This window comes from Cynocephalus volans, chromosome 12 (genome assembly GCF_027409185.1).
Source record: "Cynocephalus volans isolate mCynVol1 chromosome 12, mCynVol1.pri, whole genome shotgun sequence".
Classification (NCBI taxonomy): domain Eukaryota; kingdom Metazoa; phylum Chordata; class Mammalia; order Dermoptera; family Cynocephalidae; genus Cynocephalus; species Cynocephalus volans.
The window spans coordinates 65,066,700-65,093,219 of NC_084471.1; the positions used below are offsets into that span (position 1 = coordinate 65,066,700).

At 33.3% G+C, this 26,520-nt stretch overlaps 2 protein-coding genes across 2 annotated transcripts; one reads left to right on the top strand and one right to left on the bottom strand.

Moving 5' to 3' along the window:
- Positions 1–11,165: 11,165 nt before the first annotated feature.
- On the bottom strand, positions 11,166–12,104 carry LOC134360667 (olfactory receptor 6C74-like). Its single transcript, XM_063075331.1, has one exon. The coding sequence runs from the start codon at positions 12,102–12,104 to the stop codon at positions 11,166–11,168; it is 939 nt and encodes a 312-aa protein (XP_062931401.1).
- Positions 12,105–16,843: 4,739 nt separating this feature from the next.
- Positions 16,844–25,918, top strand: LOC134391690 (olfactory receptor 6C6). Its single transcript, XM_063115667.1, has 3 exons — positions 16,844–17,038; positions 19,549–19,712; positions 24,946–25,918. The coding sequence occupies exons 1-3, from the start codon at positions 16,844–16,846 to the stop codon at positions 25,916–25,918; spliced, it is 1,332 nt and encodes a 443-aa protein (XP_062971737.1).
- The last annotated feature ends 602 nt before the right edge of the window (positions 25,919–26,520 follow it).

Sequence of the window (26,520 nt, forward strand, 5' to 3'; positions counted from 1 at the left end):
TTTTACTTGTCCATCAAATGAAATAGATAAAATAAGACAATTTAAGGAAAATTAATTTCCTGACTTGGAATTGCAAAGCTATGCCCTAATTTCTGTTTCATAAAAAGATAAATTAAAAATTATCTTACCTTGAACAGTGTATATTGGATTTGTCTTTCTGTTATGGTACATGGTAGATTACAAAGGCTAAGTTAAGGGTATATTCATCTCAAGATATTGTTTGACTTGGTATATAATATTGATGTTATATACCAAATTTTCTTTGGAAGGATTCAACTAACGATGAAATGTAAAAATTATTAATATTTCAAAATACTAACCATTTTCACTTAAATTCATCTTCACTGCACATCTCAGAGTTCAGACACTGAAGAATATTAATGTATTTATATCATCCTTTCCTGATTGATGTTTTTAAAATGTTTTAATTAGTATTTAACTAGACCTAATACCAAAGTTTAAAATCTGTGGGGAAAAAGTTTTAAACTAGAATAATTTAACATATCTTATAATTCTAAGAAAGCTACAGTTACAGTTTTATCTTTTTGCTCCATAAAGACACAAGGGAATCTATTGAAATTACAAAACAAAATAGAAAAGAAAAATTTCCCTATGGAATCTATTGAAATTACAAAACAAAAGAAGATAGAAATAAATTTTCCATAAGGCCTGCTAATCAGAAAGCACTATTTAAGTAGAAAAAATATCCCAAGTGTTTGTTTTTAAGATCTAGAAAATATGCAATAGTGATTTTTTTCACAGTCTGGAGTCAATGTGAGAAAATCTGCCGGGATAATTTCTCCAGTAAGAAACTTTGTTACTTTCACATGAAAAAGATTAGTATCAAGGTGACTCTGGCCTCATAAAATGAGTTTGGGAGAGTTGCCTCTGTTTTAATTTTTTGGAATAGTTTGAGGAGAATTTGGTGTTAGTTTCTCTTTAAAGGTTTGGTAGAATTCAGCAGCAAAGCCATCCATTCCCGGACTTTTCTTTGTTGGGAAACTGCTGATTACTGCTTCAATCTCTTTGTTTATTATTGGTCTGTTCACGTTTTCTATTTATTTTTGGTTCGGTCTTGGTAGTTTGCATGTGAACTGAAATTTATCTGTTTCCTTCAAGTTTTCAAATTTGTTGGCCTATTGTTGGTTGTAACAGTCTCTCTTTTCTTTTCTTTTCTTTTCTTTTTTTTTGTATTTCTATGGTATCAGTTATAATGTCTCCTTTTTCATTTCTGACTTTTGTAATTTGGGTCTTCTCTCTTCTTTTTTTTTTTTTTTTTTTTTTTTTTGTTAACCTAGCTAGTGGTTTGTCTATTTTATCTTCTCAAAAAAAAAAAAAACAACAACAACAACAACAACAAAAAAAAACCAAATACCTTTTTATTTCATCAATCTTTTGTATCATTTTGTGGGTCTCTATATCATTTAGCTCTGCTCTGCTCTTAATTTTTTCTTTCCATTTACTAACTGTGGGATTGTATTGTTCTTGTTTTTCTAGTTCTTTGGGTTGTAGCATTAGGTTGTTTATTTGAAATCTTTCTTTTTTTTAATATAAGCACTCATTGCTATAAAATTCCCTTTTAGCACTGCTTTTGCAATATCCCACAGGTATTGACAGGATGTGTCTTTATTTTCCTTGGTTTCTAGAAATTTTTTGATTTCCTGTTTAATTTCTTCTTGGACCCATATGTCATTCAGGAAACTGTTCTTTAATTTTCATGTATTTGTATAGAGTTCAGAGGTTTGCTTGTAATTGAGGTCAGCATCATCTTGATACCATAACGAAGATAGAATAAAAGAAAACTACAGGCTAATATATCTTATGAACACAGACACAAAAATCTTCAAAAAAGTACTAGCAACCAAAATACAGCAACACATCAAAAAAATTATACACCACAATCAAGTGGGATTCATCTCAGGAATGCAAGGATGGTTCAACATACACAGTCAATAAATGTGACATACCACATCAACAAAATCAAGAATAAAAACCATATGATCGCCTTGAGAGATGCAGAAAAAGCATTCAACAAAATTCAACATCTCTTCATGATAAAGACTCTCAGCAAATTAGGTATACAAGGAAAGTATCTCAACATAATAAAAACCATCTACAACAAGCCCACTGAGAATATCACACTAAATGGGGAAAAACTAAAATCTTTGCCCTAAGAACAGGAACAAAACAAGGATGCCCACTCTCATCACTCCTATTTAACATAGCATTGGAAGTAGTAGCCAGAGCAATCAGACAAGACAAAGAAATTAAGGGCATCCAGATTGGAAAAGTTGAATTCAAACTGTCCCTGTTTACAGATAACATGATCCTATATATAGGAAAACCTAAACAGTCTTCAAAAAAACTCATAGAGCTGATTAATAATTTCAGTAATGTTGCAAGATACAAAATTAAGGCCCCCAAATCAATTGTGTTTATATTCTCCAATAATGAGCTAACTGAAAGAGAAATCAAGAAAGTAAGCCCACTTACAATAGTCACCAAAAACAAAAACAAAAACAAACAAAAAGAAAAACCTAGGAATCAATTGAACCAAGGAGGTGAAAGATCGCTATGATGAGAACTACAAATCACTACTGAAAGAAATTAAAGAAGACAGAAAAAGATGGAAACACATTCCATGCTCTTGGATTGGATCAATTAACATGAAAATGTCCATACTACCTGTATTAGTCCATTTTTGTGTTTCTGTAACAGAAAACCTGAGCCTGGTTAGTATATAAAGAACAGAGGTTTGTTTATCTGCCTTATGATTCTGAAGAGCTGCATCCGACGTGGGCCTCGGGCTGATGGAAAATGGCAGGCCAGCCCATGGGTGCAAGCAGTAACATGGCAAAAGGAAGTGCGAGAGGTAGGGGGGAGGTGCCAGGGTCTTTTAAACAACCAGCTCTCATGGGAACTAATACAGTGAGAGCTCACACACTATCCCCCACACAGGGCATAAATCTACTCATGAGAGATCCAACATTGTCAAGTTGGGGATCATTTTTTTTTTTTTTTTTTTGGATAGACTTTATTTTTTAGTTCAGTATTAGCTCTGAAATTGGTAATTTGAAAGGAAGAAAAAGTGAACAGAAGGTACAGATATATCCCCAAAACTCCTATCCCTCCCCCCACTTGTAACCTCCCCAATCATTAAAATCCCCCACTGGAGTGGGACATTTGATACAATTGATGGAACTACAGTGGTACATCATTATAACTCAAAGAGCATAGCTTATATTAAGGTTCAATTACGTTTTATACATTTTATGGGTTTGGACAAATGTTTAATGACTTATACCACCCTATAGTGTCAGAAAGTGTAGTAATTTCAGTGCCCTAGAAATTCTCTGTGCACTACCTATTCATCCCTCTTTCCCCTCTAATCTCTGGCAGCTATTGTTCTTTTTACTGTCTGCATAGGTTTGACTTCTACAGAATGTCCTATAGCTGGAATTATAAATTATGTGGGCTTTTCAGATTAACATTGTTCACTTAGTTATATGCACTATTTCCTCCATGTCTTTTCATAGCTTGAGAGCTCATTTCTTTTAGCCTTGAAAAGTATTTTATTGTCTGTTTGTACCACAGTTTATTTATTTTTTTCACCCACTGAAAGGCATCTTCATTGCTTCCAAGTTTTGGCAATTATGAATAAGGCTGCTCTAAAAATTTTTTGTAGCTGTGTGTAAATTTTTTACTGTATGCTCAAAACGGTGTATGCAAATATTAAATGTTCTGCATAATAGTTTATTTTTCCAAATAGGACTAAACTTATTGTGGCACACAGACAGAATAAAGGCAAATTTAACCTTGATCACAACAAGGAATGATATCATTCAAGTCTATGTTCCATGCTTTTTGAGAAATGATGAATTCATTGTGCTTATCCTTAGGGTGCAAGATTTCAGACCTCTCAACCAAAAACCTGAGTATTTATCCAGGCTCCTCTACTTTGGCAAATCATAAAGTGTCAAATTTTTGTCTTCAGAGACTAGGAGGCAGCAGAAATTTCTTCTTAGATTCTTCTCCAGTTAGCCACTGCTCTGTAGTTGTGGTCTCAGTCTTTCATTGCTTGCAGTTTAAGATTTATCAAATGTGTTTAGAAGAAAAAACACTGCAAAATGCCAGGTTCATTTATCTTCCCTTTTATTTTATATAGAATCTTTTTAATTCAAACCCTAGCTGTACTCATAATTCTAAATTCCAATTTGATTCTCCTTACGCCCATGAGAGAGAAGAAAGCAATGATGCACTGTTTTATGCTCAATTACCATGTTCTACATAAGAAAGAGCAATAGGCTGTAGCAGAAAAGTTGTGGAGAATATGGAATCTTCTTATTAAGTATTCCTCTCTCCAAATCCTTAGCTTCTCAAATCCTAAATGTTACTTTTGCTCTCTAATGATAGCAAGTAGACATAGTAGTTTTTGTCTGTTTGTTTATTTTGTTTTTTTACTTTGGTGGGGAGTGGGGGAGTTCGTTTTTCAGTAAAGTTTTTTATCTGGTGAAAATTACCCAGTTTTTACTAATGTAAATATCTTGTGTTATTCTCAAAAGTGAAAACACACAAACCAAAAACAAGTAAATAAGCACTGGCATATTACTATTAACTAAAGTTCTGAATTTATCTGTATTTCATTAGTGTTCTCACTAATTTTCTTTTTCTATTACAAGATCCATGAAGGATACCATTTTTCATTTAATTATGAAATCTCCTTAGTCTTCTCAGGTTTTTTTTTTTATCATTTCTCAGTCTTTCCTTATTTTTCATCACCTTGTCACTCTGGAGAAGTACTTTTCAATTATTTTGTAAACGGTTCCTCAATTTGTATATGCTCTCCTCTTTGGGATGATAATATTAAGGTTATGTATTTTAGAAAAGAATACAACAATGATGAAGTGCCCTTCTCATCATTTTGTATGGGGGTAAATGGTATCAACATCACTTATCATATTAATACTTTTAAATTTAAAATATTTTAAAATTTACCTAATATTTATACATATTTGTGGGGTACAGTGCACATACCATGCGTAATAGTCAAATCAGGGTAATTGGCTAAATTGGTCAGGTATTTATCATTTCTTAGGGGTGAGAACATTTAAAATCCTCCCTCCTTACTATTTTGAAATATATATCATTGTCAATGGTGGTCACTGCTCTGTGTATTGGAACACTAGAACTTATTTCTCCAATCTAAGATAAATAAAATGTGATTTATTTACATAATGGACTGCTATTCAGCCATAAAAAAGGATGAAGTACTATCATTAGCACCAATATAGAGGAACTGGAGGACGTTATGTTAAGCAAAGTGTGCCAGGCACAGAAAGACAAACAGGGCATAATCTCACTCATCTGTGAAATCTAAAAAAGTTGACCTCATACAAGTAAATAGTAGAATTGTGGTTGCCAGAGGCTGGGAGGGGAAAAAGGGAGGGAAGGATTGGGAGTGTTTGGTCAGTGAGTACAAAGTCACTGTTAATATATTTTTTTTAAGTCCATATTTTTTTCTTTTCTGTAATCTCTTCTCGGAAACCAGTCACTAAAACAGCCTACATCTAAGGACAGGAAGAAGGTAATTAAGCCTTACTTCATGGAAGAGAGAGAATTGACTTATCTGGAATTCTTCCATAAGGAAGATTTGTTCCCTCTCCCACATTTATTTGAGTAATCTTAAAATCTTCTTTCATTTGCCCAGTGGTTCCAAACATACATCTAAAAAGACATAAAAATGGCCAACAGGTACATGAAAAAATGCTCAACATCAAGGGTGTGGAGAGAAGGGAACACTCCTCCACTGTTGGTGGGACTGTAAGTTAGTACAGCCATTATGGAAAACAGTAAGGAGGTTTCTCAAACAACCATAGATAGATCTTCCATATGATCCAGCAATCCCTCTTTTGGGTATATACCCAGAGGAATGGAAATCATCATGTTGAAGGGATATCTGCACTCCCATGTTCATCACAGCTCTGTTTACAACAGCCAAGATATGCAACCAACCTAAATGTCCATGGATGGATGATTAGATAAGGAAACTGTGGTATATATACACCATGGAATACTACTCTGCCATAAAAAAGAATGAAATTCTTCCATTTGCAACAACATGGGTCACCTTGGAGAAACTTATGTTGAGTGAAATAAGCAAAGCACAGAGGGATAAATACCACATGTACTCACTCATAAGTGGGAGCTAAGAGAGAAAGAAAGAAGGAAAGAAAGGCCACAGTGGTGTGTTGGACTTGCAGAGGGAGAGAATATACCTAGGGATACAAAGTGGAGTGGGGGATGGAGGGGGAGGGAAGTTGGGGATAATCTGGTGGGGGAGATGGGGTACAATTGCAATTTGTAGTAACAGGCATGCTGTCAGTATGGATCTGGTCTTCACATCTAGAGCACGAGGGGGAACAATCAGCCTTGTATCTCATGCATATTCATAACCAAAATAATGTTTTTATTCAAAATAAAAACAAAAATAAAAATAATCGGTCTACCTCAAAAATATTATAACACTTCACATGAAGTGTAAGGAAGTTATGATCATATATTTCAAATTCATCCTTCCCACCTGCCATTTTACCATACATTTCACCTTATGCATACTAAAAATAGCCAATATATTAATACCATTGTTGCTTCAGTTGGTTATATTTTAGAAAAATTAGAATAAGAAGAGAGATTCTGTTTAACTTCTTTCATTCTAGTTTTGAAGCTCCCCATTACTTTGAGAAAATTCAAGCTTCTGATCTTTATCATTTTGTTTTTCCCAAAATGAAATTCTTGAACATTTCTTGTGGAGTGGGTGTGCTGATAATGCATCCCCTCAGTTTCAATTTACCTGAGAAAGTTTTTATTCCTCCTTCATTTTTGCATGTAGAATTCTGGGTTGTCATTTCATTGCCTTTTGGCTTGAATTGTTTTTCATGAGAAGACACCCCTGATTGTTATTCTTATTTATTCCTACATGATATGTTTTTTTTCCCTCTGATTACCATCAAGATTTTATCGTTATCTTGGTTTTTCATTGGTTTAAAATTGATGTGCCTATGGTTTTTGCTTGGTATTCTCCAAGCTTCTTCAATCTATATTTCAGTATTCATCAATACCTTTGATACACATTTAGTCATTTTATACACACACACACACACACACACACACACATGCTTTGGATTTAGATGTGATCCATCATTAGGGAAAGTGAGTAGAGTGCAGCAAGAAGGGTTTCAGATGGAGCCGTGGAGGCTTAGAGATTCTAATATTTAGGAATCAATCACAAGAGAATCCAGCACAGGAAAGGAGAAAGAACCAACAATATGGTCAGAGAAAACCAGATAACAATATCTCATTAAATCCATACAAAGAAATTACATTAATAAGAGGCAGTGAGAGACTGTACTAAATAGTACTGAGATTTATTACAATGACTAAATAGAAGACTTATAAATTTGGAAAGGTAGAGTTAGGCAGAAAAGGGCTGGTGAATTGGTGGCTTACGGACCAATAAGAGAGATGTGAGGAGAGAATGTAAAGTAGAAAGGTAGTGACAGCGGTAAGCCAGATGTAGGCAATGAAGATTTCCATAATCAGGTTTCAAAAACAAGCAAATAGACATTTTTTAGGAATAAAATATTGCAAGTATTTCAATCACAATGAAAAACACAATTGAGCTTTGATTAAATAATATCAACTATGAGATATAAAAATAATCTCAGTAAATAGCATAAGAAAAGATGGCATCTGTAGCTGAAATTTTAAAATTATGAGCAACAATTAAAAATGAATACAGATTTGTTAGAATATCTAAATAAAGGGGTTGTGACATATTTAGGGAAAAGAGAGCAATAACCATAGAAACTATACAGTAAAATCCAGGATAATGTACTTTGAAACGCTCAGGAAAAAGTTTAGATTTCTGCCTAGAACTTATTTTTATGAGAAAATGATCTATACATTATAAAGTCTCTGTTCAAAGATTAATGATAATATGACTTAACCTTAAATTATTTTTGATTTAATAAAATATCAACATATATTTTCATTAAAAATTTACAAATAAAAAGTTTTATTTGGTGGAGAAGGGATTTTATATTGGTGTTTAATTGGCCAATATTTAAGATATATTTTGAGACAAAGCTTGAAAGTTTTGATAGTTTTCTTTTAATAACAAATAAAGGCCTTTCAATTCTAGATATTTTATTTCAATTCTAGAAGATTTGGTGAATGAACAAAATATATCTGCATACATAATCAAATGAAGAAATACATATCTATTAGAATTTATTATGTAAAAATTAACTCAAAATAGCTCATTTTATGAGTAATCAACTGGCAAACAGAATAACTTTCATGGGATAGATGTCATTGAGTTGCTCACAAAATAAAGTGCTATGAATGAAGTTGCACAAAGAATAAAGTAACTCTGCCTTGAAAAAACATATAATGTTGTTAAGCAAAGTGAATTTGAATCGGGTCTTGGAGGGTTCAGGACAAGCTAACTTATCTTCTTTTAAAATCTATTTTATTATTTATTTATCTATATATTTTGTGGCTGCCCAGTTCTTGGATCCAAACCCTTGACCTTGGTGTTTTAACACTGTGCTCTAACCAACTGAGCTAACTGGCCAGCCCCAAGCTTATTAATCTTCAGAGAGGAAGCAATTAGGAAGCAGAAGAGTATGCGAGCTCTCAGTAAGGATACTAACAAGCAGGAAAAAAGTAATACTACTAATTACCCTTTTAGTCTTCATTCTTGAGTGCTCAATATGCAATCAACATAAATGTCCTATAACAGCTCAGGAATGACTGGAGTCCAGGCTTAAAATAAACTTTAAAAGACACCAAAGTCCACAATTGGAGTAATGAAAACTAAGCCTTTATGAGCTTAAATTTTGACTATTCTTTTTAGCTCTGTGTCTTTCAAAGCAGTCTCAGCCTCACTGATACATATCTTTTCCCTCTGCATAGTGCTAATAATAATTATATCACACCGTTATTTCCAGAATCACATCATTCAGAAAATACTTAGAAGTGCCTGTAATTTCGTGGGTAGCCAACAAGATACAAGTCTTATTTTTAATCCCACAGTTGTTGTCCAGCCTACCTCACCTGAGCAGTAAAGCATTTCAACATAAACATTTCAAAAGTTCTCTCAAGAAATAAGTTGTATCTGTATTTAAGAAGCTGTTTCACTTGCTGAAGGCCAATAATAGTAATAATAAAACAATGTAGTTAACTATATATGGATTAAGGGTACAGAGGCCAGTGGTAGTGGTTCTAATATTTTCTATGTCATACACCAACTGACGTACCACAGAGGACAGGTGATATAACTTTAATCTGCCTACAATGGGAAAAGCTGGAAATAGGCAAGGCTTAGTTTAGAAGTGCCAGACCTTTATTGAGAGTTACAGAGCATCCTCTATGGTCAGTAACTAGTAGATGACAGAAACTTTTAAATATGTAAACGATTTCAGAATAGCTTAATAATAAATTAGTATTTTAACTTGGATGGTATGTTTTAAGCAAACTGATCCTTGCTGGCACATATAAGAACTAAAAAATAAAAATAAAAAGCAGAATATTGAGAGAGCCTCAGGTTTTACTTTTATTAGATTGCCTAAAAGTGGCGTATTACATATACCTTTTCATTTTCTGTGCTATTAAAATTTATAAAAGTGAGATAATGCTATATAATCACTAGGCATACATTCTCAAATTGGAAAAAAATATATACCCAAATGATCAAGAAAAATGGAACCAATTGTTTAAAAAATGCTTTTCCCTGAAGTCATGCTGATAACCCAACTATCTTTTAAGATCCAATTCATTCTACAAATTCTACAGAAATCTGCACAATTGTTCAGTCAGTTACATGCCACATACTTTTTTTCTTCTTGGCTCTATTTTATTCTGCTTCTTTTAACAGTATTTTTTTAACCATTTTTTATTTGTCAAATCAAGATCCAGAGTTCAAAAAAATGAAATGAAAAAGTGCAGAGTAGACTAATATACACACATTTATTAAAAGACTATGAAGCAGTATGTATATCTGTGAAAATATTTTTCTATTATATTTAATTTTTTTTATTAGTTCTGGGTATCACAGAGACATTAATTTTAGATTTCCCTAATTCTGGCCTACAGGTAGAAAATCTACAGGTAGAAAAGAAGTGTGTGATTCTTCCACTATCCTGGTTTCACTGGTAGGAGGTGTATGCATATGTCTATATCTATATCTATGTTAATCTGTATATGTATATTATAAAAATGTATATATACACACACTTACTATATATATATAGATTATACTTACATGGGACAATTTCCAAAAAGAATAAATAAGGTGAGTTAACATTGCTGTTATTTAACTATCATTCACAAGTTGTTTCCAGATAGCTTCAGAAATATCCCAAGTTACTCAAAAGGAGTATTAGGGGATATGAAAACATCAGTTAAATATTGTTTTTAATCATTAATTTTTCAAATAAACCAGTAAGATTGTACATTTTCTTGTAGTCATAATTGAAATTATCTGTAAAAGTAACTCTATCAAATAGAAATTAACTGAATAGTTTCTAGAAAATATGCTTTAAAACAACAACTATGTATATATTAATATGCATTTTCAAAGATGAGCATCAACACTGATGACTAATCTCTGCAACAATTTTCTTTAATTTCTTTAAATAGACTATATAGCAATAAATTGGTAGCATTGCAAAAAATACAAATACATCTTACTTTTAATTTGGTTGTGTTTGATCACGAATAAAAAATAGTATAATAAACTTTCTGTTGTATGATACATTAAACATAATATAAATGAAACAATATTTTATAGTCTTGATTTTCTGGAACTCCAAAAAAGATAAAAGACACATATTGAAAAACTCAGCTCAATATCTTTAAGATATCCAGAGGAAAAGAAATTAGGAAGAGAAAAAAGTCACCCCTAATAGAGAATAAAAATAATAATAGCTTCTCAAGATTGAAGATTTTTGTAAAAATATTAAGGTTTAAAAAGATATAAAGATTCACATTAAAACAATGAAAGGAAGCAAAAAATTAGGAAATGATGTTTTGGAAGCAACTACTGCCTACACTGATAATACTCAAAACTTCTTTCTTCATCTCTTTTATGTAATTAAAAAAATTCATTTTTTAAAGAAAAAGATAATCCTGTATATCATATTTATGAAAGCTTTTTTTACTTGCTGGTTCCGTAAGGTATAGATAAAAGGGTTCAAAAGTGGAGCAACTGAGGTATTAAGCACCGAAATTCCCTTGGAAATAGATATTCGTTGTTTGACTGATGGTTTAGCATACATGAAGATGCAGCTGCCATAAGAAAGGGATATGACAATCATGTGAGAAGAACATGTGGAAAAAGCCTTTTTCCTCTGACTAGCAGAAGGAATTTTTAGAATTGTCAGAGCAATATAGGCATATGATATTATCACCATTACCAGTGTGACCAAGAGTGTCACCAAAGCCGAGATGAATCCCATCATCTCGAGGACCTTTGTGTCTGTGCAGGAGATCTGCAGGAGGGGGGTAGTGTCACAGTAGAAATGATCAACAATGTTGGAGGCACAGAAATCAAGACTTAGGCCTAAGAGGAGTGGAGGAAAGATGACAAAAAACCCAGCAAGCCAACAACTGAGGACGAGCTGTGTGCAGATCTTGCTGTTCATGATGGTTGTGTAATGCAGGGGCTTACAGATGGCAACGTAGCGGTCATAGGACATAGCTGCCAGCAAGTAAAATTCAGATGCTCCAAGAAGGAAGGCAAAAAACACTTGGGTGCTACAACTATTATAGAAAATGGTTTTGTCCCCTGTAGCCATAATAGCTAGCAATTTAGGGATGCATGTGGTAGTATATGAAATTTCTAAGAAGGAAAAATTCCGAAGGAAAAAATACATGGGTGTCTTAAGCTGAGTGTCCACCAGGGTGAGTGTGATGATGATGAGATTGCCAGTGACGCTTAGCACATAGTTGAGAAGCAGGAAGATAAACAACACCACTTTCCATTTCGGGTCATCAGTCAAACCTGCTAGGATGAACACTGTCACTCTTGTATGGTTTCCCATTGTGATCTTCTGACTTTTACCATGTGTGAACAGAAAAATAATAACAATGCCTATAGAAAAATAACAGTGATAACTTGTGGTTAAGCTAAAATTGATGAAAGTGAAGTTTCAGGTAGAGCAATATAGTGCTCATTCATGTTTTAAAGATGGTTATGCCTGAAAAAAATAATAGTTTGTATTTCCAGAGTATCTGGATAGAGAATTAAAATTTAATTTACAATTATACCACAACATGATTTAAATAATAGTAGTAACTGTTCACTGTATTTATGTGAGTTAGTGTGAGGAAAGTTAAAGAAACTTAAGGAACAGAAAATGCTCTTTTTTCTCTTAATAACAATACACAAGAGTTGAGATGGCATGTCATTTCCTGTTGAATTAAAAATGTTTAATTGAATAAAATTTTAAAAGTTTGCATGCCAAAACCAAAACGATACCATGTATTTGAAGCTCACCAGTCTATATTTTGCATTTACCACACATACCCTCCTACGCATCATCAATAAACACAGCAAGTAAACGTTTGCCATTTTACTCAATTAATCAAATTCAAATGCCTTATTCTTGTCCCAATTTCTTTCATAGCTAATGAGATCTAATTTTAGATAAGTGAATATGAGGCATAGGGAATAATTTCATTAGCTGTTCTTACTAGAGTTTTCATCATGTCAATATCTGTTGTCATCTTCTACCCTTCTCAGAATGTAACCCGATACCAGACCAGCAGGAACACTCTGATAATATCCATGTGAGTAGCAAGCCACTTCAGTTTTCCTCCGAGGTTAGTTAATTCTGAGAATGGACCAGGTAAAGTGAAAAGTGAGATATAGGTATGTATAAGCAGAGAGAAATATATAAATACAGGTTAAGGAAATTGTATGAGATAGGAAAATTAACAACTAAGCTTTACAGAAACCTAGAGAAATAAGAAGAATTTTTAGAAATAGGAAAATGAGGCTTAGCTTCTGCTAATAATGGAAGATTAAAAATATGTGCATTAGTAAGTAAAAATTATAAGAAGGAAAAGGCCTACCAATGGTTCTATTCTCTATACGTACGTTTTTGCTCTTTGTCTAAAATAGAGATTGAAAACATGATCATTTTTGAGTTCAGCATGGCCTAAAAAGAAGGGGAGTGTTTGGTAAATTTCAAATGCATAGTGAACCACAGTACAGTGTTGAAATAAGTTTTAGGAGGTATATATTTCCCTATCAAAAGGATTTTCAAATATCCAGCTAAGAAGCAATTAAAGAGCTACTAACAATAAATAACTCTTTTCAACATCTGTTATATATTTAGTGAGAGAGTAAGTTTAAGAAACAAAATTTCCTCAGGTTCACGAAGCTAATAAATTGAAGATCTGGGATTAAGATTGAAAAAGTAAATTTTCCAAATTCATCCTCTTAAAGATACAAAATTAAGTATAAGCATTTATATATCAGACTGTAGTGTAATTCTTAACAGAGAAATTAGTCATGTCTGGAAGGAAAATATCTTTCCTAGGTACCTTCATCATCAAACACATAAAATGGTTAAGTTTTTCTGATGAACATTATATAAGACATTGTTTTTGTTTTGAGGATATCAAGATAATATTTCCAACCTTTAAAACATACATTATTATTAAGAAGGCATACACATAAATAGAAATAAACACATAAGAACAAAGATAAGTTGTTTCCAATAATACCTAGAGAAGTTTACAGGTGGGAATTTGGATTCCAAGATAGGTCTTAGAAGGAGACAAAGAAATGAAACAAGGTATTCCTACGGGGGGAAACAACCTGAACAGAAACAAAGTAAAGGGTACATACATGACTTCATTATAAACAATAAGTACGATTCTGCTAATCAAAACAATTTGTGGTAATAGAGTAGACATACATACGTGAAAAGAAATGACTGTTCTTTTTCCTGGATATTTCTTTCACGTTCAGATAACTGTGAAGCAATCTATTATAAAACTTCCTTTGTTTACACAAACTATCCCCATGGCCCAACTTTAAGGATCCATATATCTAAAACACCTAAATCAGAATTGTATCATGCTACATCATTCCTTGTTCTACTTCAACAACCATACACACTTCTGTTTCCCGATACAAAAACAAATAAATAAATAAAGTTCACATTATGACACCATTAGAAGCCAGGCCTATGGACTGAATTTTTCTTAGTTGTGTTAGATATTGTGAATATCAAGTAAATTTTAAAGTGAAAAAGCTTTTTAATTCTAAGTTATCGTTGTTTCATTTGTCTTATTTCATCATTTTCCTTCAATAAAAACTTAAAAGGTTTGGGAGGAAAAAAAGTTAGTGCCTTAATGATAAGAATAGAGCAAATGTGAAAATATCACCTTTAACTTTTATAAATATGAATTATTTTTACTTTTTGAGTCCTAAAGCAGTATGCGAAGTCATACTTTAAAACGCAAGCATTTGTCTTAAAAATCAAAAGAAATCTTGAAATTATATAGACACAGACTTACAGAAAAAAGTCATTTGTGCTTCAACATTTGATACTTTTATCAACATGGTTAGTGGAGTACACTGGTACTCCATTCCTCTTTGAATTGTTCTGACTCTACCCCACATTCCATGATTGTTTCTTCTCAACATACATACAGCAATCTCGGAAATGGTTTGATTAGGTATTTCATTGCAGTTAGACTACTGTGTTAAATTTCACTTGTAGTATAATTTATTTGTATATTGAATTTTTTCTAAGTATGACTCACAGTGCCATATAAAGTTAATCAACTCTTGATTCATGGAGATTTTATGCTTTCTGTGTCCTGGAGGAAAATGTCTGAAGATTATTAATTCTCAGGAGTATATGAGATCCAAAAACATTATTTCCCAAAGGATCACTAATTTATGTATTATACAAGTGTTCTCCCAGGTACTAAATATTTTTAAAGAAAAAATATATATTTAAAAGAAACTACTTTAAACTATGTCTCCAGAGAATTCAGTATAGATTGCCCTACTATGTGTTTGCCCTTCCACACATCCATGTTTTGAAATACCAAATATATAGATGAAGATTTGAAGAAAGAAAATAAAAAGGTTATTGTATGTGGGAATAAAAGGTGAAAATATAAAATGGGGAACATAGCCTGTCATAGACAAAATTGTATCTCAAGCTTAATTCACCAGGCACACCCAAACATTAAATGTGCTATAAAACCTTCAGTTTATTTTTTGCAAGCTGTCTTTTCTGCTGTCTTTGTGATATTGTCTAGTAGTCAGAAATATATTTCATAATGTCAGGCTGGATCACAGACCCCTCTTCCCCATCCTGTGCAGGTCATGAGTCAGGTAGTTGAAAAAAGATTCTGGCGGCAGATAACAGGATAGACATGCTTTATTCCAATGCAAGCTCTGCCGGCCAGCAGTTCAGAGCTGTTCCCTTTTACACGCAATGAGCCAAGGAGTATATGGGCACACATGCACAGTTACACCACTCGTATAAAAGTTGTTTACAAAGGATGTGCTGAACCATACCCAGCCGGATATGAGGTGAAGGGACCTGACTATACTGACTCCATTTTGCTCACACATAAGTAAGCATTCTTCAGTTCTTTCCTATTGATAGAAGTTCTCATTCCCTACTTTTCCTTACAATGTGGCTACATTATGCCAAAAGGATGTAAATGGAGATAATTTGTGCAACTTCCAGGGGTTATCCTCTGACTAAACAGAGTTGTGCTTCTCTTCCTCTTTATTCCCTCTAACTGTTGTAATGTGATGTGATGGCAAGCCATGCATAGCCCTGAGTGAGAAAATACACCAGGGATGGCTAGTCAACAAGGTAGAACACACCCAGGTCCCTGACACCATTTCATGCCTAGCAGCATAGAGACACAATGAATTTATGAAAGACCTTCAACATACCAACTTGAACATTTAAATGAGATAAAAATAACTGTGTTTCTTAAACCACTGTAATATTTGTCTTTCTCATACTCTGCCAAATTTATGTTATTATCAAAAACTGAGAAGGGTCTAAACCTTAACACTGAGGTATGACAGGTCAGCCCATGGCTATTTTAGATACTGACAGAAAAAACAAGTCTGCTGAGTCAGAGATAGGATGTTTTTACTCACTACAAAGCAGGCAGCAGGAACTTGATGTTCTCATCAGTTCCCCTTGCCCCTAAATCTTATGGGGAACAGTGTGGAGGGGGTTCCTAATGGATTCCTCCAAAGGTGTTTTCATTAATTGATTCATTCATGAGAAGTTGTGCTAATATTCTATCAAACCATGGATACCATCTTGTACGTGATTTCCAGATTCCACCTACATCATAGCCTATGGATTCCACTCATTAGCATAGTACAGAATTAGGGTTATTCTTAGTAATAACACACCTATCAACTCAATATTCAAATGATTGAGAAGTTCCAGGGGTTTTGTCATTTGGACCATTTTTATACTTGAAATAACTTGAAGCATGGAATGATATAATTTGATTTCTGCAAAATTTCACCAAATACTATTATTTGTCAAGAAGAACGAGCAGGAGGCTGTTGTGCTAGAGAAAGACTAGCTGTTGAAGCATTTCCAGGTGTTTTTCTATTGAAGCTTGTGCAAATTCTGAAAACACTCTCATAATAAGCATATTTTATTGTTCGTTGGCCCTTCAGAAAGCAAACAATAAAAATGTCTTGAGCATCCCATAACACTGTTGCCATGGCTTTTGCTCTTGACCAGTCCACTTCTATTTCTTGGTAGCTATGGTTTTTATTGTGCTTTGTCTTCAAGATCATACTGGGAAAGCCATGTTTCACCTCTTCTTACAAGTCTTTGAAGAAGTACTCCAGGATCTTGACCCCACTTGTTTAAAATTTCCAATTAAAGCACTGCCCTTGTCTGCAGCTGATCTGAGTGCAACACTCTTGGCACCCGCCAAGCAGAAAGTTTGCTCAATGGTAATTTTTCAATCAGTATTGTGTAAGCTGAGCCAATTGAGATGCCTATGGTGTTGGCTATTGTTTCTTCTGTTAAGCTGTGGTCCTCTTCAATTAGGGCACAAACAAAATTAATTTTTTCCTCACAAGTTGATGTGGATGGTCTGCTGCTGTGAGCTTCATCTTCAACATTGTCTCATCCTTTCATAAAATGGCTAACCGTTTGCAAACTGCTGATTTCTTTGGGAAATTGTCCCTGTAAACTTTTCGTAAATCATCAGTGATTTCACCATTCTTCCACCCAAGCTTCACCATAAATTTGACGTTTGCTCTTGCTCAAATGTTAGCATAATTCATGTTGCTCTGATAGGGGATCTTTTCAAACTTATGTCTTATCCTTAGTGACTCAAACTAGATCCCATTCAGACATGTTATAACAAATTAGTATGAATTTCATTTGGCGCAAAAAATGTTTGAAATCCATGCAGTTTTTTTTTTATAATACACATTTTTCATTAACTCTTTGATGACCCCTCATAGATCTTTCCTGTTTAGATAAATATTAATTTAGTGTTATAATTTTCCACCTAAACACTCTTTGGCTATGTTGCACAATTTTGATGAGTTTTATTTTCATTTTGATTTTGTTCAAATACCTTTTCTCTTTTCTCAAGACTTACTTTTGACAAATTACTTAGAGGTGTATTGTTTAATTCCCAATTATTTGGGCATTTTTCAGCTATCTCTCAGTTATAATTTCTAGATTATTTCTATTGTGAATTAAGAACATACTACGTATTATTTCTATTATTTTAAATTTGTTAAGGCATGTTGTAAGGCTCCGAAGTCAGTCTGTGTGGTGAATATTACATGTGAGTTTGAGATGAGCGCATATTCTGCTGTTGAGTATTCTAGGAATGCCTATTACATCAAGTTAATTGATAACAATGTACAGCTCAATTGTGGGATATACTAACATTTATAAAGCAAATGTATTTCACAGGGCCTATTCTCCAAAGTCCTGTAGTCTCAGGTTTAGCCTAACCTTTTGGAATTACATATAGAAATATTAACCTTGCAAAAGACAGGAAACTTTCCTCAGGCAAAAGTCTCTGTTATAGATAAAGAGTTGTTGGCTTAAGGACAGATGCCCTTGGCTAACCTACTGATTGATTTGTAAAATACTGGGGAAATTGCTGTAGGGAAAAACAGTGTTTGCTTAGATCAAGCTTTTGTTGGTGGATCAACTTAACCTTTTCCAAATTGCATTATGGAATGTCACTCTGCTTGTTTCACTGATGTTACCAGCCTCTACTGTTAAACTACACTTACCCATAACCACACCTATGTTCTTTTCCTGTAATTTCCTGGTCTGGAGAATAAATTTGGAGGGAGAACCTCAGTTCGTGGTTAGTGTACAAAGGAAGGAATGCCTCTCTCTTGAGGGTCCCAGGAAATTAACCCCTTTGGGGTCTCTCACTACTCAGAAGAAATGGGCTTTGAGTATTCCTTTTTGTGGCTCCATAACCCAGGGGAAGAGAGGTGACAAATCTGTGTGAGCAAAGCAACACTCAATAATATCCTTACTGACTTTATTGCCTCCTTATGTTCAATTTCTGAGAAAAGGGTGATGAAGTCTCCAAATATCACAGTGGGTTTGTTAATTTCTCTTTTTATTTTCACCAGTTTCACTGGATGTATTTCTATACTAAGTAAATATACGTTTAGGATTGTCAGGTCTTCTTGAGGAATTGACTTCTTTATCATAATCAATGCCCATTTTGATACCTGATAATTTTCCTTTTCTGAATTTTTATCAGTCCAAAATTAATAGTTATTTTATACTTATTTTGATTAATGTTAGTATGGTATATCTTTTACCATCCCTTTACTTTAACCTATTTCTCTTTATATTTCAAGGGGAAATAATGTAAACAATACATAGCAGGTTCCTGTTTTTAAATCCTTTCTGTCAATCTGTACCTTTTAAATGATATACTAAGACTATCTACATTTATAACAATTTTTGATGTAGTTGGATTATAATCCACTGCATATAAATGTGTATAAATGTAAACATATTCTATCATTGGGATTTGTAAAGTAATTTAGTAAATTACCTATTCCAAGAGAAGACTCCCACTGTGGAGAACAGCAAAGATCTATGCCAGCAACCAGAAACAGAGGTTCAAATACTTGTGCCCCCTGAATCCTGGGCTACTGTTTAGGTTCACCATACACTGGTTACCTATTTGTCTGAGTCCAGCAAGACAGAATATACTCACATGAAATAAGTTATGGGTTTATTATATACAGACAGGTAACATGGGACTGAAGAAGTGACTGATCCATTGTGAGCTGGTCCCCCAAGTCTCAAGAAAGCTGTCCAATGCAAACAAAGTCTTAACTGCATGTGCCCCATTTTGCACCACAGCTGAGGTGCCCCAAAGATAGCCCAGCTTGAGTTATATATATCTCATGGGCCACTTGATTAACTAGGAAAATATTTGAAGAACATTCTGTTTCTACAGGAGAAAGGAACAAATCCCAGCCTGTCCCTGGCAGTTCCTTCCTTTCTCAGGATGTTACCTTCCCTAGGAGGGATGGGTACAGGGTGGCTGTTTCCAACAGCTCTTCCCTTGTCTCAGGATATCACATTCCCAGCACATTCTACAGTTACTTATGAGAACTACAGGTAAGAAAAATGCACACAACTGTGTCAGTCCAATACCACCCAGAGAACAGTCCTGCAAATTTGTTGTGTTGCTTTTTATTCTTCCTCTTCTTCTGCCTTCCCCTGTTTCACTTCAGTATTTAATTTGATCCCGTATTATCCCCTTTCTTAGTGAGTCAAATATACTTCTTTTCAAAACATGTTGGTGTCGGTCCTGGAGCTTATAATATACAGTTTAAGCTAATCCAAGTGCATCTTTAAGTAACACCATGCCACTTCACCTGTCGTGCAAAAATTTATAACACAGTATTTCCAATGCCTATCTTCTATCACTTGTAACTTTTGTGCCATTCGTTTCACATATCCATTTATTATAACCACCCAATACATTATTACTACAATTCCTTTAAACAAACTGTAATACTTTTTATTAATTAAGAATAAGAAAAATAAAACAAATATTTTTATCTTTGCTTGTTCCTTCTCGAATGTTCTACTTTTCTTTTTGTAGATCTGGGTTTTGACCTATTTTGACCTAAAATTATTCCTTAATTTTGTGTCTCTGAACAAGTCCTTATTTCTCTTTCTCTCTGGAGAATAATTTCACTGAATATAAAATTTTTGGTTAATGTTTCTTTCTTTTTTTCTTTCAACTCTTTAAATATTTCACATCCTCTCTTCCTGCATCCATGATTTCTAATAAGAAGTCAGAAAGTTCCTCTACAGATTGAGTACTTTTTTCCTCTGTTTTCCGAGTGTTCTCTTAATTTTTTATTTTCCGAAGTTTAAATATTATAAGTCTAGGTGTGGTTTTTGTTTGTTCTGTTTTTCTTTGTTGCTGTTGTTGTTTTACTATTTGCCTTGCTGTGTGTACTCTGAACTTTTTGGAAACATCATTCGCTGCCTGTCATTAATTTTGGAAAGTTTTCAGCTGTAATGATTTCAAACATTTCTCTTACTACATTCTCTCTTTCTTTCTAATCTTCCAATTTTGTGTATGTTTCATATTTGCAAATTTGCCCACAGTTCTTGGATGTTATTTTTTTCCATCATTTCTTTTTATCTTTGCATTTCAGTATTATAATTTGAAAAGTTTATATTGACCTACTTGCAAGCCTATGATTCTTTCATAAGCCACGCCCAGTAAATGATGGGCTCATCAATGGCATTTTCAACTCTTATATAGTGGGTTTTTTTATTATTATTTTTAGTATTTTTTTATTCTTACTGTTTTCATCTCTCTGCTTACATTACATATCTGTTCTTGATATTGTCTACTTTTTTCATTAGAGTCTTGACATAACAGTCATATTTATTTCACATTCCCTACTTGGATAATTCCAACATCTGTGTCTTATCTGAGTCTAGTATTGATGATTACTTTTTCTTTTCAGACTACATTCTTTGCTGTCTGTTATGTTTATAATAGTTGTTGAAGTTGGATGATGACATAAAAATGGTAATAAATAGGACTTAAGTGTAAGGATTTATGTTAATTTTGCCAAGAGTTGGGCTGTGTTCATTGCTGTCTGTAGCTATATGTACCAGAGGCTTTTATTTTCTCTACTGTCCTTCCTCACCTTCTTGATTTCATGTTTTCCTTTGAATGCCTCTACCAAAGAGATTTTGTGTTATAGAGCTCTTTCAATTTTAATTCACAGTTATCACACTGAATTGCTATTTGTGTGATCACAAGTTGTGGGTGATTCAAAGAATTCTAATGTCTTCCAATTAAATCTCAGTCTTTTAGTGTGCCTGTGTCTTCTCATGTCTTTCTCCAGTGGTACCTCTTTTTTATACACACACACATCAACATGTGGCTAGTCGCTCCCTTATTTGGCAGTGCAGATGGAAATATTCTTCTAAATAGCCTGTTAAAAAGTGGTAAATGATATCCAATAATTTTGATGAAAAGATGATTTAATATAATGCTGTTATGAATTTAACAGCAAAATTTGCCCTTTGTAGGTGTATAGTTTGATGACTTAAACATTCATAGTCATGCACCTACCACCACAATCAAGATATAAAACATTTTCGTTCCCTAAAAAGTTGTATTATGACATTTCTGCATCCAATCCCTCCTTACCCTCAGCCCCTGGAACCACTGATCAGAATCTATCCCTATAGTTCGGTATTTTCCAGAATTATATAAATCATAAAGTATTCTTGTGTGATTATAAAGCCATTTCATATCTGCTTCTTTCATTTAGCATACAGTTTTAAAGATTCATTCCTACATTTTTATTTATCAATAGTTTATTCTATTGTATATGTAAACCAGCTTGGTATTTTCCAGTGTTGCTCAGGACAGTGAACTGCTGATGTTCCTGTTAAATATTTCATTGAGTATTTTTGTAAACTATGTACGATACTCCTTTGGGATTCCTTTTCTTCAGCTTTTATTTAAAGTAGGCTACGGTGGTGTATTTTACTGCCAATAATTAGTACTTTTGTAATATCGATCCCCAGAGAAGTGTTTGTCTTTGTTTTATTTCAATAGATCCCTTGAGCCTGTACTAAGTAGAAAATGATAAAACTGCAGCACATTATAAGTATACTCTGGCAATGTGGTATCTCTTTCTTGGAAGAGTTATTTATTTTCATCAGATGATTTCCTGATTTTATTTCTCACGTCCCATTTTTTATTTGTTTCATTTTACTTCATTTTGAAGAATATATATATATCTTTGAGGTTTTAAATGATGGCAATTTCAACTGTGAGAACAAAATTTTACAAATTTCAACTTATCTGAAATGGATGTTCATTAAGATTATTGATGCCTGAGTCCCAAGCTTCATAGTGAGTGTAAATTTGAGGGAACAGGGAGTTCTCCACAGCAGCGCAATACTTTACAGCAGCAGTACACACTGCCTCTCCACAAAACAATCATTGATAATAAATCTTTCTATTTTAAAATAAAACTATCACCATAAAAGTGAATAAAATCATCATGAATTATGTTAGTATACATCTTTTTAATGCACACTGGGGGGAATGAATAATCAATCTTAAAAGGTAAGTCAACTGTAATTTTAACTTTAAAATTAGAAATTAGGACAAATAAATGTTCTCACTCACATGCGGATGCTAAAATGTTGAAGTAGAGAGTAAAGTAGCGATTTCCAGGAGCCAAGAAGGGTAGGAGAAAGGGGGTTGGAAGAGGTTGTTTAAGGGATACAAAATTACAGCTAGATAGAGGAATAAGTTCTAGTGTTCCATAGCACTGTAGGATAACTGCAGTAAACAATAATTCAAAGAAATGATAAAGATTTGAAGTGATGGATATGCTAGCTACCCTGATTTGATCAGTACACATTGTATATATATATGGAAATATCACATTGTACCCCGTAAATATGTACAATTACTATGTGTCAGTTAAAAAATAAATAAATTTAATTTTAAAAAGAAATAAAAACAAATGCACAGTAAGTCCAATTCAGGGAGTTAAATTTGACTTCTAAATTGTCTTGTTCTACAAATCTTTTTAAATTATAGATTAATTTTATGGTGATGTATTAATAGGTGTTATAATCTATTTTATTAATAGGCTGTTGCATCTATGTTTCATTTTATCTGACTTTATGAATTAAGTATTGCCATAGTTGAAGTGATGTCGAAAAAATACTGAGCAACTGTTCTCTAGAATTTGAGTTAACATAGTTCTTCTCTAACTGTCTGTTAGACCCACATGATACAGAAATTGTTTGACTAACTCCTACAAAACTTTTAAGATCAGAAGTAGAGCAAAGACATGAACCTTAGAGATAACAAGGACAGAAATATACATTTTTGACAATAAAAGCTAGTGTCCATTTATAGCTGAAGGCCTCAAGTCTTCAGTTGTCATTAAAAAATAATAAAACCACTCATCAATTTCTGTTTTGGAAAATCACATTATGCATGTAAAATATTAGCATTATTTTTTTCCAAATCAGTTAAAAAAGTAATACATGTAAAGGATAGAAATATTAATAAGACAAATGCAAAAGAATAAAGATAACAGAGAGAATGCTTCAGTAACCCACTTCTTTTAAAAATCCACAGATAATACATGCAATGAAGTAGACTGGCATGTTTAATATAACGGGAGGATGGTACCACATGGGACTAAATAGAATTCTTATATGTAGAAAGGAAAAAGTAACATTTTTTCTGACATATTCAATAGTTTTAAAAAGAATATAGAGGAAGTAAAAAAAAAGTGCCAAAATTATGTAGACACATAAAAGAATACATCTCAAAAAGTTAATTGAAAAGAAGACACAATATTATCACTATATATAACTCGCTTGCTTTTGTCATTTTGTTTTATTTGTCCAATATGCTGCTAAACACCTGTCCATTTGAATATAGATAAGGCAATCAAGAAAATTAATAATAATATTGGTATACTCTCAGTGCTGAGAAAATTTCGAAACTATTGAAACTAGCATCTTTAACTAACTACTGGAAATCAATACTGCCTCAGTCAATGACAAGCACAGGAATTGTAATATAACCCTAAATCCTGGTTTTGAAACATTACCCTGATACTCATTCTAAAAAGACAAACCAATTAACTACAATTTGCACAGGTTATGAAAAAAATAATAGAAAAATAAATTTTAAATAGTTAATATTCTATTTAAATCATACATGCAGAACAGAGTTCATTTGGCTAAAATGCATATTAACCAAAAATATATATTATTCAAATACTGGAGGAAATTTTGTGAGAAATGTCACAAAGAGAAGTAATACGAACTTAAAGAAAATTATTTTAAGTGAAATAAGCCAGGCATAAAAGAGAAATACTGCATATCCTCACTCATAAGTGGGAGTTAAAAACAAAAGAAAGAAAGATACAACAATTACAATAATTTGTTGAACTTTCAAAAGGAGAGAACATAAATGAGGCCACCAGAGGTGGGAAAGGGGGAGGTGGGTTAGCGTGAAATTCAAAAGGGCCACAAAAAGTTATTGCATTGTGTAATGTTGAATATACTAATTATCCTGATTTAGCATCACACATTGCACACAGGTATTAATATTTAACATTATATACCTCACAGATATGTGCAATCCATTATATTTCAATTAAAAAAGAGAGAACTACTAGATTAGAGGGAATTTTCAATTAATCTATGGCATGTAATTACGTGTCATCTGCAATTTCAGGTTGGAGAAACCATTTGCAGATGGCTAAGTTTGTAAATATATAACTTTTTTATACACACAAACTAATTTTGTCATTTTTTTCCTATACAGACTTGATAAGGTCCACAAAAGGGAAATGAAGAAGAACAAATCAATGGAAATAGAGTTTATTCTCATAGGACTGACAGATGACCCACAATTGCAAACTGTGATTTTCCTGTTTTTATTTCTCAACTACACATTAAGCCTGATGGGGAACTGCATCATCATCCTCCTCACCCTGCTGGATCCCCGCCTTAAGACTCCAATGTATTTCTTTCTCCGTAATTTCTCCTTTTTGGAAATCATATTCACAACTGTGTGTATTCCCAGATTCTTGATAACCATTGTGACTAAAGACAAAACTATTTCTTATAATAATTGTGCAGCTCAATTATTTTTTATCCTTTTACTGGGAGTTACAGAGTTTTACCTCCTGGCTGCCATGTCCTATGACCGCTACGTTGCCATCTGCAAACCGCTGCATTACCCAGTCATCATGAACAGCAAAGTGTGCTACCAACTTGTGCTCAGCTCCTGGGCAACAGGATTCCTCATCATCTTCCCTCCATTGGTCATGGGACTCAAGCTGGATTTCTGTGCTTCCAAAACTATTGATCACTTTATGTGTGAAACTTCTCCTATCTTACAGATCTCTTGCACCGATACACACATCCTAGAATTAATGTCTTTTATCTTAGCTGTGATGACACTTGTGGTTACATTGGTATTAGTAATTCTCTCTTATTCTTGTATTATTAAGACCATTCTGAAATTTCCTTCTGCACAGCAAAGGACCAAAGCTTTTTCTACCTGTACTTCCCACATGATTGTTGTCTCTATGACTTATGGTAGCTGTATCTTTATGTATATTAAACCATCTGCAAAAGAAAGAGTGACTGTATCCAAAGGTGTAGCTTTGCTGTATACCTCAATTGCCCCTTTACTAAATCCCTTCATTTATACTTTAAGGAACCAGCAGGTGAAAGAAGTCTTCCAAGATGTATTACAAAAGATTTTGTATTTTTCAAAGAAAACATTTTAAGAATATGGTACAAATTAATTACCTTACCATAAAAACTGGAAAAACATATTTCATGCATCTGTTTTGATCATGTTTTTCCACCTCATTATTTATTGCATATGGGAGATTCTCTTGAAGAATCTTATAGTTTAGTTCCACCTTTACATTCCACTCTTTCTCTTGCAACATTTCACCCTAACACAAAAACATTTTTCAATTCTTTCATTGAAATTTTAAATAACATCTCCTTTTGGCCTATCAGTTGCCATGACTTTGAATAAAATATATACGGTATAAGTGTAACATGCTGTATGTAACTTGTTCATTAATTCTCCATATATTTGTTGTGTATCTATCTTATTCTAAACATTGTGAGGGGCTTAATCCTTACCTTTAAGAAGCTTTCACTGCCTAAAAGATACAAACACATAGACCAGATTATTTCTACACAATATATAGTTAGTGTTAATAAATGCCTACAAAAATATTTCAAGGCAGATAGGATGACTCCTACAGAATTTTGGAGAGGAGAGGCTTTTCTGGGGAAAGTAAGAATGATGCTAAGACTAAAAATGAATAAGAAAACAAGACTGAGATATAAATATGTGCAAATCACACAGAAG

Excerpts from the sequence above, each read along its gene's own strand:
- LOC134360667 (XM_063075331.1), bottom strand. The coding sequence starts at position 12,104 with ATGGGAAACCATACAAGAGTGACAGTGTTCATCCTAGCAGGTTTGACT.
- LOC134391690 (XM_063115667.1), top strand. The coding sequence starts at position 16,844 with ATGGTTTTTATTGTGCTTTGTCTTCAAGATCATACTGGGAAAGCCATG. Across the intron at positions 17,039-19,548 it reads AGCAGAAAGTTTGCTCAATG|GAGAAAGGAACAAATCCCAG; the intron begins GTAATTTTTCAA and ends CTGTTTCTACAG. Across the intron at positions 19,713-24,945 it reads GTTACTTATGAGAACTACAG|ACTTGATAAGGTCCACAAAA; the intron begins GTAAGAAAAATG and ends TTTCCTATACAG.